General features: G+C 41.7%; 1 protein-coding gene across 3 annotated transcripts in view; it reads left to right on the top strand.

The window, feature by feature from the left end:
* Positions 1-19,040, top strand: part of spon2a (spondin 2a, extracellular matrix protein) — a 30,182-nt gene that overhangs the window by 1,744 nt on the left and 9,398 nt on the right. The window contains exons 1-4 of one of the 3 annotated variants that reach the window (XM_058063163.1): positions 1,473-1,540; positions 1,848-1,967; positions 11,390-11,484; positions 16,017-16,248. In XM_058063163.1, coding sequence (XP_057919146.1) covers positions 16,020-16,248 — 229 coding nt within the window. In that variant the 5' untranslated portion in view covers positions 1,473-1,540; positions 1,848-1,967; positions 11,390-11,484; positions 16,017-16,019. Of the gene's footprint in view, positions 1-1,472; positions 1,541-1,847; positions 1,968-7,906; positions 8,063-11,389; positions 11,485-16,016; positions 16,249-19,040 lie in introns of those variants that run through there. The other 2 variants (XM_058063162.1, XM_058063164.1) reach the window with 2 other exon arrangements.

Here is a 19,040-nt window from a genome sequence, read left to right on the forward strand (position 1 = left end):
TAATTAGCATCCTCTGCCCACTTTCCTTCGCACTAAGCAGGCACGCCAAAACAAAAAAGGGCATAACTGAGTCAAAAGAAGTTCTCCTCCCATTCCATGTGGAAGTGGTAAGCTATTGGCTTCTTTGTTTTTCTCTCCCGCTCAGTTTTAAACTCTTACGCAGACGTTCCAAAACTAATACAGTCATGTCTGCAGAGTGGAACCTACCTGCCAACAACACATGTCACGAAAACCACTAAGAATTGTAATATTCCATTCATCTGTTTTCTATTCCCCTTATCATCAATAGTGTCGATCTTCATTAGTGGCTTTATTCATTCATTTTCTACCGCTTTTTCTCACGAGGGTCGCGGGGGGTGCTGGAGCCTATCCCAGCTGGTGGCCATCCAATCACAGGGCACATATAGACAAACAACCATTCACACTCACATTCATACCTATGGACAATTTGGAGTCGAAAAATTAACCTAGCATGTTTTTAGAATGTGGGAGGAAACCGGAGTACCCGGAGAAAACCCACGCATGCACGGGGAGAACATGCAAACTCCACACAAAGATGGCCGAGGGTGGGGAAAGACAAAATAAGAAGCCAAAAGGTTACCACTTCCACACAAAATAGGAGAACTCATTCATTTTTGACCACTTATCCTCATGAGGGTGGCGGGGGTGCTGGAGCCTATCCCAGCTGTCTTCGGGCGAGAGGCGGGGTACACCCTGGACTGGTGCCAGCCAATCACAGGGCACATATAGACAAACAACCATTCACACTCACATTCATACCTATGGACAATTTGGAGTCGAAAAATTAACCTAGCATGTTTTTGGAATGTGGGAGGAAACCGGAGTACCCGAAGAAAACCCACGCATGCACAGGGAGAACATGCAAACTCCACACAAAGATGGCCGAGGGTGGGGAAAGACAAAATAAGAAGCCAAAAAGTTACCACTTCCACACAAAATAGGAGGAGAACTCATTCATTTTCTACCACTTACCCTCACGAGGGTGGCGGGGGGTGCTGGAGAACATGCAAACTCCACACAGAGATGGCCGAGGGTGGAATTGAACCCGGGTCTCCTAGCTGTGAGGTCTGCGCGCTAACCACTCGACCGCCGTGCCGCCTTTAGTGGCTTAACAATGCCAAATCACTATCATGAGCTGACATCAAACATGTGCAATGTTGGGCCAGAATGCCAGAAGCATGCTAGCAAGTTAGCGCCCTCTAGACAGCCATGTAACAATTGCAATGCTTGCTTAAAAAAACAAACAAAAAAAAAACACTTTAATTTTGTTAATTATGTAAAAGTTTTATGGAACCTGATTAGGTCATTTTTGCATAATGACTCCCATCAATCAAAACACCTCCTTGGCAGTAATAGTAAATGTCACCGCCGTTGATTACATGAGATTGATGGCCGTCATTTGCGTAAGGTAGCGCTCACCGCTACCTTTTTGTTTTCTCTCCACACAGCAACGGAATCACACCGCAGGAAAACTTAAGGGAACGGAATGCCCTCAGGAGCGTTGTATCCGGGAGTGAGGGTATTTTTCCACTAAATCAATCTGATCTTCTATACGCGCCATTTGGAGCCGTCATCGTTGTTGCTAGCAACGGCCTTTTGCAGATAATGTAGAAAACCTAATTGAATTGAGTGTGTTTCCCCGATCAGTTTACATGACGTTCATACGCAACCTGAGATGTGCATTCCCATTCCATCATATTCCTCCATATTCCCACATTCCCATATAGTAATATTTACCATTATTCCATGTATTCTTTCACTGTCTCTAGCTCTGAATATTGAGTCTATACTGTCATTGACCGATATTTCACTTTCTTTTCATGCAGTCATTGAACGCTCTACATGTCCGTCATTGATGGCAGCACCGTGGATTGGTCACTGCCGTCACCAGTCTTCAATCTGACATGTCAATCATTACTATGATTACTCTTAGATCGTAGCGGCTGGTAAGTAAGTTTTCATTCATTCCCAGCCAACCCAAGACAAAATAAGAAGCCAAAAAGTTACCACTTCCACACAAAATAGGAGGAGAACTCAATCATTCATTCATTCATTTTCTATCGCTTATCCTCACGAGGGTTGCGGGGGTGCTGGAGCCTATCCCAGCTGTCTTCGGGCGAGAGGCTGGGTACACCCTGGACTGGTGGCCAGCCAGCCAATCACAGGGCACATATAGACAAACAACCATTCACACTCACATTCATACCTATGGATAATTTGGAGTCGCTAATTAACCTAGCATGTTTTTGGAATGTGGGAGGAAACCGGAGTCCCTGGGGAAAAAAAAACCCACTCATACACAGGGAGAACATGCAAACTCCACACAGAGATGGCCGAGCGTGGGGGAAGACAAAATACAAAGCCAAAAAGTTACCACTTCCACACAAAATAGGAGGAGAACTCATTCATTCATTCATTTTCTACCGCTTATCCTCATAAGGATAGTGCTGGAGAGGGGGTGCTGGAGCCTATCCCAGCTGTATGGCCGGGTACACCATGGACTGGTGGCCAGCCAATCACAGGGCACATATAGACAAACAACCATTCACACTCACATTCATACCTATGGATAATTTGGAGTCGCTAATTAACCTAGCATGTTTTTGGAATGTGGGAGGAAACCGGAGAAAAACCCACTCATACACGGGAAGAACATGCAAACTCCACACAGAGATGGCAGAGGGTGGGAGAAAGACAAAATACAAAGCCAAAAAGTTACCACTTCCACACAAAATAGGAGGAGAACTCATTCATTCATTCATTTTCTACCGCTTATCCTCATAAGGATAGTGCTGGAGAGGGGGTGCTGGAGCCTATCCCAGCTGTCTGGCGGGGTACACCCCGGACTGGTGGCCAGCCAATCACAGGGCACATATAGACAAACAACCATTCACACTCACATTCATACCTTTGGACAATTTGGAGTCGCAAATTAACCTACCCGGAGAAAACCATACACGGGGAGAACATGCAAACTCCACACAGAGATGGCCGAGGGTGGAATTGAACCCTGGTCTCCTAGCTGTGAGGTCTGCGCGCTAACCACTCGACCACCGTGCAGCCCTTTCATATTCTTAATTTACGATTTGAGATGAAGATTTTGAGTTGTTTGGTTGCGAGATTTCGCACTATTGCCCCAAGTGATGTAATATAGTACAGGAGCCAGTAAAGACTGGCACTACTGGTGAGAAACCTTTTTGAGCCAGTGGAAGAATTTCAAGTCTACTGCATCTCATTGCCCCCCCCATAAAAAAAAAATCCCTCATGTGTCCAAGTCTCTACTTTAGGTTGCCCGCTGCTGCCATCTTTTCATCCCACGCACTAACATGCACACACAAGGCCACAGCAGCTATCATAACAGTGCTCAGATTACATCGCGCATGTGGGTGCGTGACTTCATTCTCCTGCCCGTGAGCCCATTTTTCCCCTCGCTGTGTATTTACAAAGCTTGCTTGCTACACTTACGCTATAAATCTTGCCGCCCGGGTACAAAAAAAGACGGGTAATTAGAAACCGACTGATTTGTTTTGTTGAAAGATTTGCAGGACGGTATAGAATGGCGGCAGCCATCTTTAAACCTTCCTCAGCTGTATGTGCTTTCGTTATTATTACGTCAGGCACTTAGAATATTGTACCATTCATTTTCAGATTGGCATTTTTGCGAAGAAAAATCATATTCTCAATTATAATTTTAGCTAAAGTGTGTAGTTTTATCTCTTAAAGATCCTAAATCTAGCAGTTTTCCAACTATTTTGAACTGGGCCGGCGCCAGTTGGTGCCAGTTCGTGCCAATGCAATTTGTTGTGGCGCCTAGTGTCACCAATAAGGTGCCCAGTGGCATGCAGTGGCTCAAACTGGCCTGTAAAGGTGGCAAAAATTGAGTTTGGCGGCAAGAAAATTTCAAATAGTTTAAAATATTCGTCCATCAAGTGGAACCAAATGTCACAAACAATCCGCCTATTGGAATCCACTGGAATGTAATGGCGCGAGCCAAGTTGTGCCAATGATGCTAGGAGTCCATGGCGCATAGTGGCTCACTATGGCGCCGAATTAACGTTCATGTGCCAATCATATAATGTTTGGCGCGTGAACTGGCGCCAGCCGAGTGGACTCCTAGCATCATTGGCACAACTTGGCTCGCGCCATTACATTCCAGTGGATTCCAATAGGCGGATTGTTTGTGACATTTGGTTCCACTTGGTGGAAAATCTTCTTAAAAGATTTTAAACATTTTGAAATTTTCATGCCACCAAACTCAATTTTTGCTGCCGTTACGGGCCACCACGAGCCAGTTTGAGCCACTGCGCGCGACTAGGCACCTTATTAGTGACACTAGGTGCCACAGCAAATTGCCGCATTGCCGCGAACTGGCACCAACTGGCGCCGGCCCAGTGGACTCCGAGCATCATTGGCACAACTTGGCTCGCGCCAGTACATTCCAATGGATTCCAGTAGGCGGATTGTTTGTGATATTTGGTTCCACTTGATGGATGAATATTTTGAAATTTTCTTGCCGCCAAACTCAATTTTTGCCACCATTACGGGCCACCACGAGTCAGTTTGAGCCACTGCACGCCACTAGGCACCTTATTGGTGACACTAGATGCCACAGCAAATTGCATTGACGCGAACTGGCACCAACTGGCACCGGCCCAGTGAACTCGTTGCATAAGAATTTAACACCAACACTTACGGGTCACCACGAGCCAGTTGGGAGGCAGTTTGAGCCACTGCATGCCACTAGGCACCTTATTGGTGACACTAGATGCCACAGCAAATTGCATTGACGCGAACTGGCACCAACTGCCATCGGCACAGTGGACTCTTAGCATTAAAGCACCGCAGTTAGTACAAACTTACCACTGGACGAGTTTGACCCTGGAACAGATTCATTCAATTTCCTACGTGAAATTTAGTTTTGCCATCGGAAATCAACCTGCGTCCGGGGCACCAGATTGGGTTCCCACTTTTAAGCTGTACCGTGTGTTTGCGTAAACGTGGGTGTATATCTGGAGGGTTTGATGCAGCGAAGCGTTGAGCTAATGCGCCGTGATTAGCTTATTGGTTTTCCTCGCAATGCTTCACTGACTTGGCTCATGTGACGTTGACGTGTGCACGCCATTGGCAGGAAGCAACCTGAGATCTCGCTGTGTGTGTGTGTGTGTGTGTGTAGTACAGTAAATAGTCAGATTGTTCCAAGTCGTCATCAAACTCTAAATGCCCTCATTTTGTGCCCGAGGTCAAGCGCAGATTTCCGATAGTGAGTCATTTTGTGCGTCCACTCATGCGTATACACACACTTGTGTGTATATGTAGTGTTTCTCATTAGGGTGACTTGCTGAGCTCATGGACGTTACAGTTTTTCTCGATTGTTTTAAACACATTTTGTGAAAGGATGCCTCATATTCTCAGAACTCTACACACAAATCCAAAAAATCAACTCACACATTTCTGAAAAAAAACCCTCAATTCTCCTGCAAAATGAAACTTTACATCCAAAAACAGTCTTCATTCTTGTCAAAATGGTGTTTTGTCTCCAAATGACGCACACAAACCACTAAAAAGACACTAAGAAGAGATATTTTAATGTTACACATATGCAAAAAAAAGACAATATTGGAGATTTGAACATTCAGGTAACTTATATGTAATTTTCCACTATTATATATTATTAAATAAATAATAAATAAATAAATATTATTAAATAAATAATAAATAAATAAATATTATTATATAAAATAGAAAAAATATTAAATATAAATAAATATAAATAAATATAAATAAATATAAATAAATATAAATAAATATAAATAAATAATATAATATATAAACTATATGAACAAACATTTATATGAACCAGTTGAACACTGATGTGCTCAGTGTAAAAACACTGTGATTACATCATATTCATCATGACTCGGGCCTTTTTTTTGACTCAGAACACAAAATTACACACATTTCCACATACAGTGGTCTGCATCTAAACCTATACAGCTTTAGTTAAAGAAATAATAATAATCATAATAAACAAAAAATCAATCAATAACAAAGAAAAAAAGACTATGCTGCAGGGTGGCACGGTGTTCTAGTGGTTAGCGCGCAGACCTCACAGCTAGGAGACCAGGGTTCAATTCCACCCTCGGGCATCTCTGTGTGGAGTTTGCATGTTCTCTTGGGTTTTCTCCCGGGTAATCTGGTTTCCTCCCACATTCCAAAAACATGCTAGGTTAATTAGCGACTCCAAATTGTCCATAGGTATGAATGTGAGTGAATGGTTGAATGTGAATGGTTGTTTGTCTATATGTGCCCTGTGATTGGCTGGCCACCACCCCTCTCGCCCAAAGATAGCTGCGATAGGCTCTAGCACCCCCTACGATCCTTGTGAGGATAAGCGGTATAAATTAATGAATGAGTTCTCCTATTTTGTGTGGAAGTGGTAACTTTTTGGATTCTTATTTTGTCTTTCCCCACCCTCGGCCATCTCTGTGTGGAGTTTGCATGTTTTCTCCCACATTCCAAAAACATGCTAGGTTAATTAGCGACTCCAAATTGTCCATAGGTATGAATGTGAGTGTGAATGGTTGTTTGTCTATATGTGCCCTGTGATTGGCTGGCCACCAGTCCGGGGTGTACCCCGCCCGCCTCTCGCCCGAAGACAGCTGGGATAGGCTCTAGCACCCCTACGACCCTCGTGAGGATAAGCGGTACAAATTAATGAATGAATGAGTTCTCCTATTTTGTGTGGAAGTGGTAACTTTTTGGATTCTTATTTTGTCTTTCCCCACCCTCGGCCATCTCTGTGTGGAGTTTGCATGTTCTCCCCGTGCATGCGTGGGTTTTCTCCGGGTACTCCGGTTTCCTCCCACATTCCAAAAACATGCTAGGTTAATTAGCGACTCCAAATTGTCCATAGGTATGAATGTGAGTGTGAATGGTTGTTTGTCTATATGTGCCCTGTGATTGGCTGGCCACCAGTCCAGGGTGTACCCCGCCCGCCTCTCGCCCGAAGATAGCTGGGATAGGCTCCAGCACCCCCTACGACCCTCGTGAGAATAAGCGGTAGAAAATGAATGAATGAGTTCTCCTATTTTGTGTGGAAGTGGTAACTTTTTGGCTTCTTATTTTGTCTTTCCCCACCCTCGGCCATCTCTGTGTGGAGTTTGCATGTTCTCCCCGTGCATGCGTGGGTTTTCTCCGGGTACTCCGGTTTCCTCCCACATTCCAAAAACATGCTAGGTTAATTAGCGACTCCAAATTGTCCATAGGTATGAATGTGAGTGTGAATGGTTGTCTATATGTGCCCTGTGATTGGCTTGCGACCAGTCCAGGGTGTACCCCGCCTCTCGCCCGAAGACAGCTGGGATAGGCTCCAGCACCACCTGCGACCCTCGTGAGTAAAAGCGGTAGAAAATAAATGAATGAATGAATTTCCACACACATGATGATAAGTGAGGGGCGGCCGGCCGGCAACAAAACCTCCCGAGTCGTGCATGTGTCTAGCAGCTGTGGGAAGCGGTGACTAGCGCACGTTGACCTGAAGAAAAGCAGCTCCTCAGCTGACATCACAGCTGGATGTGCTACAATTCGGACAAGAATTTGCTTTGCTTTTTCTTCCCGAATCTGTAAATAAACTAAAGTGGGCGCCGCTCCGAGTCGGATCCGAGATGACTATTTTCATTTTTCAGGAACGCTACACCTGCACATGCTATACAAAGCTAAGCGGTGTGATGTTTTTAGACGCCAATGTGGTGTTGATTAGCTTGTCAGGAGGGACAGAAAAAGACCTCCTTTCCATACAAGGAAAGGGAGGAGGAGGAGGAGGAGGAGGAGGAGGAGGGGGAGGAGAAAGCCAGCGAGGGCGGTGGGTGACAACGGGAGACAACGATGAGAGAGAGAAGGGAGGAGAGAAACGTGGAGCGGGAGATAAAGCCGGTAAATGTTGATAAGGTTGCACCAGTGACCGTTTAGGGACAAGCGGAGCCTGAGGTGTCGAACCGGCGACCGTGCAGCTCAGCCGACTGACCCGACTGACCCAACGCAGGTAGGACACACTGGCTTCCATTCATTCCCTCGCTTCCTTGAGGATGCACTTTGGAAAAAAAGATCATTTGGCGTGCATTTGGAATTCCACTCAAGTTGCATGAGAGGTTTTGGGTTTTGCGCATTGGACAGCGGACTCGAATGTGCTCTCGTGTCACATTTGATCAGATTCGTGTGCTGTTTTTTTTATTTTATGCGTAATATGTTTGACATCATATAATTTCACTCACCACCGTTGTGATGTTACAGTAACCAGGAAGTTGCTCACAATGAAGATTTTCAATATATAATTCTACCTTTGCAGTTATTAGCATTTTAGAATCCATTGCTGATAAACATATATATATATATATATATTTTTTTTTACTTATTACAGATTATATTATGTATAATTATGTATAATTATGCTAATATTTACATTATTTTTTTTTTTACTTATTACAGATTATACTATGTATAATTATGCTAATAGAGGAATATATATATATACATTTATATTTTTTTCCATTGCTGATAAATGTCATTTATTTAAAAAAATAAACAAATAAAAATATAAAATAAAAAAAATACAATAAAAAAATATTTTTTAACTTATTACAGATTATATTATGTATAATTATGCTAATAGGGGACTTTGGTACGTGACAAAAGTTTTTCAAAAATTACAAAAACCCCCCCCCAAAAACTTGAACTAAAATAGGAAAGCAGGAAGTGAACAAATGTAACAGTTACTGATTGTAAAAGTACCAGATGGAGGGGTAGGATTTAATAAGCTTTGCTTCTTCCTACTCCTTTTGGACACGTGGAACTGTGAACTGATTATGTGACAAAAAAAAAATTAAAAAAAAAATATATTAGGAAAGCAGGAAGTGAACAAATGTAACAGTTACTGATTGTAAAAGTACCAGATATCGGCTTATCGGTTTTTATGCAAAAACTTATCGGTTTTTATGCTTATCGGTTTTTATGCAAGATTTGAACATTCAGAGTTTGAACATTCAGGTAACTTATATGTAGTTTTCCACTATTATATATTATTAAAAGAATAATAAATAAATAAATATTATTATATAAATTAGAAAAATTAATAAAATATATTAAATATAACAATATAAATAAATATAAAAATATATAATAGAATATAATATATAAATATATATTTAAAATATATTAAAAAATAACAAAAATTTAAAATATATATTAATATAGTCCCAAGAAGTTACGGACATGCACAACTGTTATTATATTAGAAAACAGCAGGTATTGAAAATTTGTGAAGGTCAAATTAAGGTCATCCTAATTTTATTTTTAATTTTATAGTAAAATGTATTCAAATTAAAATGTAATACATTTTAAAAATGTTTTTTTTTTAATTATTAAAATGTAAATTTTTCCATAGGACTTGACCTCTTTCGGGTCGTAGGTAACCGGAGCCTATTGTACGTTTTTTTCGTCATTAAGAGCTCACTACATTTACGATAAATCCCACGGTTTTTACTCTCTTATATCGAAACCTGCAGCGAACTCCCACTTGTTACCCAATACGACTCCACACCCAATAAACTGCAATTAGATCTTCTGATATGCTGATTTTGCAATCAAGCCATTTCTCACATGAACGAGTCCTGACCACCCAAAGCTGCAACTGTAATTACACATTTAGCAACCTCGCCCTCAGGTGCTCTTAAATTTAGGCGTAAAATTTCTCCGTGGCTCCTTCTTCTCAAAGTCGAGGCTTTAAAGAGCCCCGCACACTCTTCTCCCGTTTCCTCTCTGAACTGTCGCCATCACGGTCATGCTTTCCTAGCCGTGCCAAAGTCGAGCGCATTTATCTCTCTGTCGCCAGCTTTGAGGAATGACCTTTCCGACATCTTCTTTCGTAAAAAAAAAAGCGCCATCTGACCGCCCTCCACGCTTGTGTAAACGCTCGCTTGTGCGTGCATGGCTGCGTTCCTGTGTATATGAGGCGATGTGAATGTGTGTATTATCTCTGCGTGACTCTGCCGTAATTACACAGTCGGGGGTGCCCATGTGGCAGCACATTTGGCTCTACGCCACCCCCCCACCCCCCCTCTGTATTTATAATGTCTTGCGTCTGGGACCAAAATATTGTGTCTGTACATGCTGACTGATCATCTTTTAGTATGTGTTCATCAAAGACAAAGCTAAATAAGCGTACTCCTAAATACTTTGGAGAGTCATTATTATTATTATTATTATTATTATTATGTGTTATTAGTGTGTTTTTAGTGGCTCCAGCAGTCAATGTGGAAATGTCTGTTAAATGTGCACTCAATCCCATCTTTTAGAATAGGGTCATATTGGAGCAGCAGAGGTCACATGACATCAGCTAATTACCATAACAGACGTTCTGCATGGAACTGACTCACTGGACCTCCATGTGGAACTTGACAGAGGTGTGGACTCAGACTCGGGTCACAATTTTGATGACTTGACAAGATCACATTGCAACTTGACTCGGACTTTAACATCAGTGACTCAGGACTTGACTCGGACTTGAAAATACTTGAGGTTGAGCGTCTGTGTTGAGTAACCATTCAAAGTGTTCCATTCATTTTCTACCGCTCACGGGGAGAACATGCAAACTCCACACAGAGATGGCAAAATAAGAAGCCAAAAAGTTACCACTTCCACACAAAATAGGAGGAGAACTCATTCATTCATTCATTTTCTACTACTTATCCTCACGAGGGTCGCAGGGGGTGCTGGAGCCTATCCCAGCTGTCTTCGGGCGAGAAGCGGGGTACACCCTGGACTGGTGGCCAGCCAATCACAGGGCACATATAGACAAACAACCATTCACACTCACATTCATACCTATGGACAATTTGGAGTCGCTAATTAACCTAGCATGTTTTTGGGGAGAACATGCAAACTCCACACAGAGATGGCCGAGGCGGGAATTGAACTCGGGTCTCCTAGCTGTGAGGCCTGTGATTATGACTATCAAAAAAGGGTTCAAGAGGACCCCCAAAACTGCAGAAGTCACAAGGAAGAGGTACTCTTTGGAATAGGGACAGGAAATCGCCAAAAACTGCAAAACTCCAAGGCACTCTAACCCTATTAAAATGCCTTTTTTATGGCATGTCTTAATAGACCGCTGACTTATAAGGACTCAAATGTAAAGCCCTTGACTTGACACTCGCACGTTTTTTCCTTCAGACTTGGCTTGAGGCTTAAGATGAAAGACTTGCGGCCTACTTGAGACTTTCAAAACACCGACTTTGCTCCCACCTCTGGCGAGTGACACAGAAAAACTAATATTTGCAACAGCCTGACATTACTGACCTCTTTTTCCATCCTGAAGGCACAGAGCAGACAGACGAGACGGTGGCAGCCAAGGAAAAAAAAGGCCGACCCCGGGTGGTGAACTTCCATTAACCCGCATTGCTGGAAATCCAGGTCAGAATCTGTTCTCAGACCACCTCCGCTCTGAGCTATCTTAACCTCACCCATATTCACTGTGGTAATGGCAATGGTTTAATTTCATTTGAACATGCATCAGATTACAATTGAATGCATCACATAATCAGTTCACAGTTCCACATGTCCAAAAGGAGTAGGAAGAAGCAAAGCTTATTAAATCCTACCCCTCCAATTTTAATTTTAATTTTAATTTTAATTTTAATTTTAATTTTAATTTTAATTTTAATTTTAATTTTAATTTTAATTTTAATTTTAATTTTAATTTTAATTTTAATTTTAATTTTAATTTTAATTTTAATTTTAATTTTAATTTTAATTTTAATTTTAATTTTCCATCTGGTACTTTTACAATCAGTAACTGTTCACTTCCTGTTTTCCTAATATAATTTGAGTTTTTTTTAATTTTAATTTTAATTTTAATTTTAATTTTAATTTTAATTTTAATTTTAATTTTAATTTTAATTTTAATTTTAATTTTAATTTTAATTTTAATTTTAATTTTAATTTTAATTTTAATTTTAATTTTAATTTTAATTTTAATTTTAATTTTAATTTTAATTTTAAATCTGGTACTCTTACAATCTGTTACATTTGTTCACTTCCTGCACTAAGACATCAACAACTGGATAACAAAAGTCAGATAAATTCTGTTTTATTATCTCTAGTAGCAGTAGTAGTAGTAGTAGTAGTAGTAGTAGTAGTAGTATATGGTGGAATATACAGTATAATATACCACTAGATCTGATCCTTTAGTCTGGCATACTCTCTTACCTCCCAGCAAGGTCAATCCCTTTTATTTACAATTGTTAGCACTTCCTGTTGGAGTTTCGTCTGCGGTTCCAAGGCGTTTGTAATGTCTTGGCTTCAGAGATAATTCTTTTCTCTGGTTCGGGTTGTCGTTTTCTGGATGAAACTCTGGAATTGGATGAGTTACGAGGAAGAGAACAAATGCACTTGTCAGCGGGATTTGAGAAACCGCTACACCGCCGCACGTCCTTTTATGGTTACTTCCAATACATCAATAAAAAATGTGTTATATTTAGCTTTTCATTTATTTACGTTTAATTCCATTTCCAAGTACGTGTAGATGAACCGTATATTTAGTAGGTCATGATTTCCACAGAAAGTCACAGACTGCATGGAGCTTATGTTTTATTTGCCGCAATCATGTGACTAAGCAGCGAGCTCAAAGCCGAACTCCGTCACGTCTCCATCCTGCAGCCGTTTTTATTTATTTTTACTGCAGGCTCTTAAAAACTGTGTAGAGGTTAATACACAACTTAATGGAGATGGGTGGGGGGGTTGATAAAATGCTTGTGACGTAGGAGACCTGCTCAGGGAGGGAGGGGGGGACAGGGGGGTGTCAGAGTGGGAGTTTTGCATCCACAATAGCAGAGTAACACAATCTGACCTCTTGAAATAGACTTCAGGGACAATGTGTTAGTGCGCGCACACATGCGTGCTCGCCAACTTGACCGGATTTAACCGAGGGCATTCTGCAGCTGCCCCCCAGGGTTAGTTAGAGTATAGTAGCATGCAGAAACAACACAGTGGCTTACACGTACACATAAACACTAATAAAAAGTAATAATACGTGAGATCATGTGAAAACCCACGCTTCCACGGGGAGAACATGCAAACTCCACACAGAGATGGCCGAGGGTGGGGAAAGACAAAGTAAGAAGCCAAAAAGTTACCACTTCCACACAAAATAGGAGGAGAACTCATTCATTTTCAGCCGCTTATCCTCACGAGGGTCACGGGGGTTGCTGAAGCCTATCCCAGCTGTCTTCGGGCGAGAGGCGGGGTACACCCTGGACTGGTGGCCAGCCAATCACAGGGCACATATAGACAAACAACCATTCACACTCACATTCATACCTATGGACAATTTGGAGTCGCTAATTAACCTAGCATGTTTTTGGAATGTGGGAGGAAACCGGAGTACCCGGAGAAAACCCACGCATACACGGGAAGAACATGCAAACTCCACACAAAGATGGCCGAGGGTGGGGAAAGACAAAATAAGAAGTCAAAAAGTTACCACTTCCACACAAAATAGGAGGAGAACTCATTCATTCATTCATTTTCTACCGCTTATCCTCATGAGGGTTGCGGGGGTGCTGGAGCCTATCCCAGCTGTCTTCGGGCGAGAGGCGGGCGGGGTACACTCTGGACTGGTGGCCAGCCAATCACAGGGCACATATAGACAAACAACCATTCACACTCACATTCATACCTATGGACAATTTGGAGTCGCTAATTAACCTAGCATGTTTTTGGAATGTGGGAGGAAACCGGAGTACCCGGAGAAAACCCACGCATACACGGGAAGAACATGCAAACTCCACACAAAGATGGCCGAGGGTGGGGAAAGACAAAATAAGAAGTCAAAAAGTTACCACTTCCACACAAAATAGGAGGAGAACTCATTCATTCATTCATTTTCTACCGCTTATCCTCACGAGGGTCACGGGGGTTGCTGGAGCCTATCCCAGCTGTCTTAAGGCGAGGTACACCCTGGACTGGTGGCCAGCCAATCACAGGGCACATATAGACAAACAACCATTCACACTCACATTCATACCTATGGACAATTTGGAGTCGCCAATTAACCTAGCATGTTTTTGGAATGTGGTAGGAAACCGGAGAAAACTCCACAAAGAGATGGCCGAGGGTGGAGTTGAACTCGGGTCTCCTAGCTGTGAGGCCTGCGCACTACTTATAGAATTATGCTAAAAAAATGATGCTATGAGTACAGTCCAACATGGCGGCGTGGTCAGCATGGTCAGTTGCTGAGGTCAGTAGAGCAGCGCAGCAGACGGGATTTGAGTCTATCATTAGGGATGTCGTCCATGTTGTCTTTTTTTGGGATGACCAGTCCCAGTCGCCCCTTACAGCCACCCCGGCCGGGCCCGGCCAGGACGGGGGGGGGTTCAATAGGTTCACCCAGCTTAAATAAGACAGATGAGGTGTTTGTATGAGCTTATAGGGAGATTTCAGTGTCAAGCCTCCCATTGATTCTCCTCTATCTGTTCCTTTAATGTTCATCATGACATCATTTGTATTTATCATTTATCAATGTCCGTTTTTTCTTCCCGGGCGATGATTTTATGAGGGATGTGTTCTTACAATGAATACGTCAGTTATTTTTAAAAGGGAAGGCGGCCTCAGGTTGCATATTTTATGTCGAAGCACAACAGAAGCCAAACACAACATAGACGGAGAATATCCGCCACCCCCCCCCCCCCCCCCGTTCCCCCTAGACGCCCTCTCCCTATTTAAAACTTAACAGCTTATAGTTAGAACTGACCCCCGAGATGCTGAGACAGCTCCATGTTCCTTGGTATCAAACTTCTGCTTCCATGTAATATCTTTTAATTCTATTAATTATTTTTATTTTATTTAATTATTTATTATTTTATGTATTAATTATTATATTTAATTATTTTTAATATTAATTATTTTTTAAAATATATTAAAAATATTTTTATTTTATTGCAGTCTGAAATGTCCCATATTTTAAAAGAAAAAAGTTTTTCAAAAATATTTATAAAGGAAAATAGTATATTATTTGATTATTATTATGATTATGATGATAATTATTATTATTTTTATTATCATGATGATGATGATAATACAAATAATAATAACAATTATTATTATGATTATGATGATAATTATTATTATTTTTATTATCATGATGATGATGATAATAAAAATAATAATAATCATCATCATCATCATCATAATAATCATCATCATCATAATAAAAATAATAATTATGATGATGATGATAAAATAATAATAATAATAATAATCATCATCATCATCATTATTTTTTAATAATAATAATAATAATAATAATAATAATAATAATAATAATAATAATAATAATTATTATTATTATTATTATTATTATTATTATTATTATTATTATTATTTTAATTATTATAATAATAATAATTATTATAATAATAATAAAAATAATAATTATTTTATTGTTATTATTATTTTTCTGATGATGATGATTATTATTATTTTATTATCATAATCATAGTAATTATTATTTTTTTAATAATAATAATAATAATAATAGTTATTATAATATTATTGTTATTATTATTATTGTTGTTGTTATTATTATTGTTATTATTATTATGTTATGTTTGCCCATTATGTTTTATTTGACAGGATGTTATTTATTTTTTGTAGCATTCAACATGCTTGGGGAATTAATAAACTCCATAAAGAGTTCTGAAAGGTATCAGGAGAATAATAAAAGTAAGATGTGAAGGCCACATAAACAAACATGGCGGCCACAAATGAATTTGCACAAGCACTGACTCGCATAAACAAGACAATAAGAACTTGTAAGATTCCAGACTGGAGGTAAAAAAAAAAACAGGTCTGGAGACCGAAAATGTTGTTTTATTTGTGCAGGAATGAGCTTAATTGTCACTGGAATGTTACTTCCAGTAAGGATATTTCCCATCTGTTTCTTTCAGACCATGGCGTCATCGCAACACCTGAGCGGCAGCTGGCTGCGGCGGCTTCTCGTCGTGTTTTTGAAGCTCTGCTTTACGTTTGCTGGTCCGCTGCGGCCGCTCAACGGGACCGAATGCACAGCCAAAGGACCTGCTTCTTACATTGTGGTGTTTACGGGTCACTGGAGTCCGCAGGCGTTCCCGAAGCAGTATCCACTGTTCCGGCCCCCTGCACAGTGGTCTAAGCTCATAGGTGAGAACATACTGGCATAAAATACTCAATTTTTACTTTTAAATGTCTTAACACCTTCTTATTTATCTTATTTATCTATGCTTTTACCATATCAACCCCTGCATACCCTGCAGTCCTCCGGCACTGGCCTTTTAACTATACCAAAACCCAGAACAAAAACCCACGGTGAGGCAGCATTTAGCCACTATGGCCCCCCACCTGTGGAACAGCCTGCCGGAGAGCCTCAGGACTGCAGAGACTGTTGATATTTGCCAGACAATAGAAAATGAATGAATGAATAAGTTCTCCTCCTATTTTGTGTGGAAGTGGTATCTTTTTGGCTTCTTATTTTGTCTTTCCCCACCCTCGGCCAGCACCCCATGCGACCCTCGTGAGGAAAAGCGGTAGAAAATTAATGAATGAATAAGTTCTCCTATTTTGTGTGGAAGTGGTAACTTTTTGGCTTCTTATTTTGTCTTTCCCCACCCTCGGCCATCTCTGTGTGGAGTTTGCATGTTCTCCCCGTGCATGCGTGAGTTTTCTCCGGGTACTCCGGTTTCCTCCCACATTCCAAAAACATGCTAGGTTAATTAGCGACTCCAAATAGTCCATAGGTATGAATGTGAGTGTGAATGGTTGTTTGTCTATATGTGCCCTGTGATTGGCTGGGCACCAGTCCAGGGTGTACCCCGCCTCTCAGCTTGAAGACAGCTGGGATAGGCTCCAGCACCCGTTGCGACCCTCGTGAGGATAAGCGGTAGAAAATGAATGAATGAATGAGTTCTCCTATTTTGTGTGGAAGTGGTAACTTTTTGGCTTGTCTCCCTACTGTGTGTGATTGTTTTTTTTTAAATTGTTAATTCATTGAATTCTGTAAAGCACTAAAAGTGCTCTACAAATAAAGTTGAGTTGATTTGATTTGACATGTTAGAAATCAATACAGTTTATAACCATAGACCCTGGCCCCCAGTTCCAAATCCCCATTTCTTTAATTGAGTTTGGCCCAATGCGGTCCATGGCGTTCCACCTTCATCCTCTTCCAATCCAAACCATCGGGCTCGCTGCCTGGATGGTATTTTTTATTTTTTTTGCTCCCCGTGAAGTGTCAGTTTATGGCCTCGCTGTCAGCACGCACTTCAACACGCGGGCACGAGCAGCGTGGAGATGTTAATGAGCTAAGTGGCGAGGAGCAGACGGCCTAAACGCTACCAGATGGCTTTTGGGGGTTTTCTCGAACTGTCTCCTGACTGTCCAGGCATATCTTTAATATTTCTCCACCCCCCCGTCCACCCCCCTTAACCCCCCCACCCTACATTTCCACTGGTTTACCACAGTGCTGGCGATAAAGAGCAGAGCGGAGGTTTGGGGGTTGAGCGAAGGTGGGTGTCGGGGCGTGGTGGGGTCAGACAGGAGAATGGGAAACAATTTAACATCATCTCAAACCCCCCCACCCCCCCACCCCCCCATTTCTCAATCATCAATGGATGTCAGATGTTTATGCATGTGTGTGTCCTTGCGTGTTTGTGCCAGACCGCGGTTGTGCGTCAGTGCTTGTGGCGACAGCGGATTTCTTCGTTTTCAGCCGCACTGGTCCTACCTACCTTGCCAGAAGATGATGGCCTACTTACTCCATGAAGAAGACCTAAAACCTAAAACCTTGATTTTTAATGCACAAGACTAGACACACACAAACCAAAAAGCACGTCTAAAAACCTCAGGTAGGACTTAGGGTTGGTCACCTGTCCAGACACAACTTCTTCACAACTGTCTCAACTTCTTGTTTTTTTAATGCACAAGATTAGACACGGCGGCACGGTGGTCGAATGGTTAGCGCGCAGACCTCACAGCTAGGAGACCAGGGTTCAATTCCACCCTCGGCCATCTCTGTGTGGAGTTTGCATGTTCTCCCCGTGCATGCGTGGGTTTTTTCCAGGTACTCCGGTTTCCTCCCACATTCCAAAAACATGCTAGGTTAATTAGCGACTCCAAATTGTCCATAGGTATGAATGTGAGTGTGAATGGTTGTTTGTCTATATGTGCCCTGTGATTGGCTGGCCACCAGTCCAGGGTGTACCCCGCCTCTCGCCCGAAGACAGCTAGGATAGGCTCCAGCAACCCCGCGACCCTCGTGAGGATAAGCGGTAGAAAATGAATGAATGAATGAGTTCTCCTATTTTGTGTGGAAGTGGTAACTTTTGGGCTTCTTATTTTGTCTTTCCCCACCCTCGGCCATCTCTGTGTGGAGTTAGCATGTTCTCCCCGTGCATGTGTGAGTTTTTTCCAGGTAGTCCGCTTTCCTCCCACATTCCAAAAACATGCTAGGCTAATTGGCTAATTTTCCATAGGTATGAATGTGAGTGTGAATGTTTGTTTGTCTATATGTGCCCTGTGATTGGCTGGCCACCAGTCCAGGGTGTACCCCGCCTCTCCGCCCGAAGACAGCTGGGATAGGCTCCAGCACCCTTTGCGACCCTCGTGAGGAAAAGCAGTAGAAAATGAATGAATGAATGAATAAGCTAAAGCGAGTTTGTGCGAAATCTGGATAGGGAATGGGTCCAAGTTCAGAAGCCGGACTGCTGTCAAATATCGTGCCCAGGTACCTAATGAGGTTTAGGTACTTAAAAATGACTGACTAGAAGAGCACGGGAAGCCTTAACGTCTTGGTGGGGCTTAAAAAAAACCGTGATGGGTTATCGGATTTCAAGGTCCTGATGCTTGTGGGAACCTCGTTAGAATGGAAACGCAATTATAGGCATAGGTAATGACAGTATGGGGAGAAATAGGATAGTGTGTAAAGTGTCCCGGTCACATTG

The sequence above is a fragment of the Doryrhamphus excisus genome, chromosome 23 (assembly GCF_030265055.1).
Source record: "Doryrhamphus excisus isolate RoL2022-K1 chromosome 23, RoL_Dexc_1.0, whole genome shotgun sequence".
NCBI lineage: Eukaryota > Metazoa > Chordata > Actinopteri > Syngnathiformes > Syngnathidae > Doryrhamphus > Doryrhamphus excisus.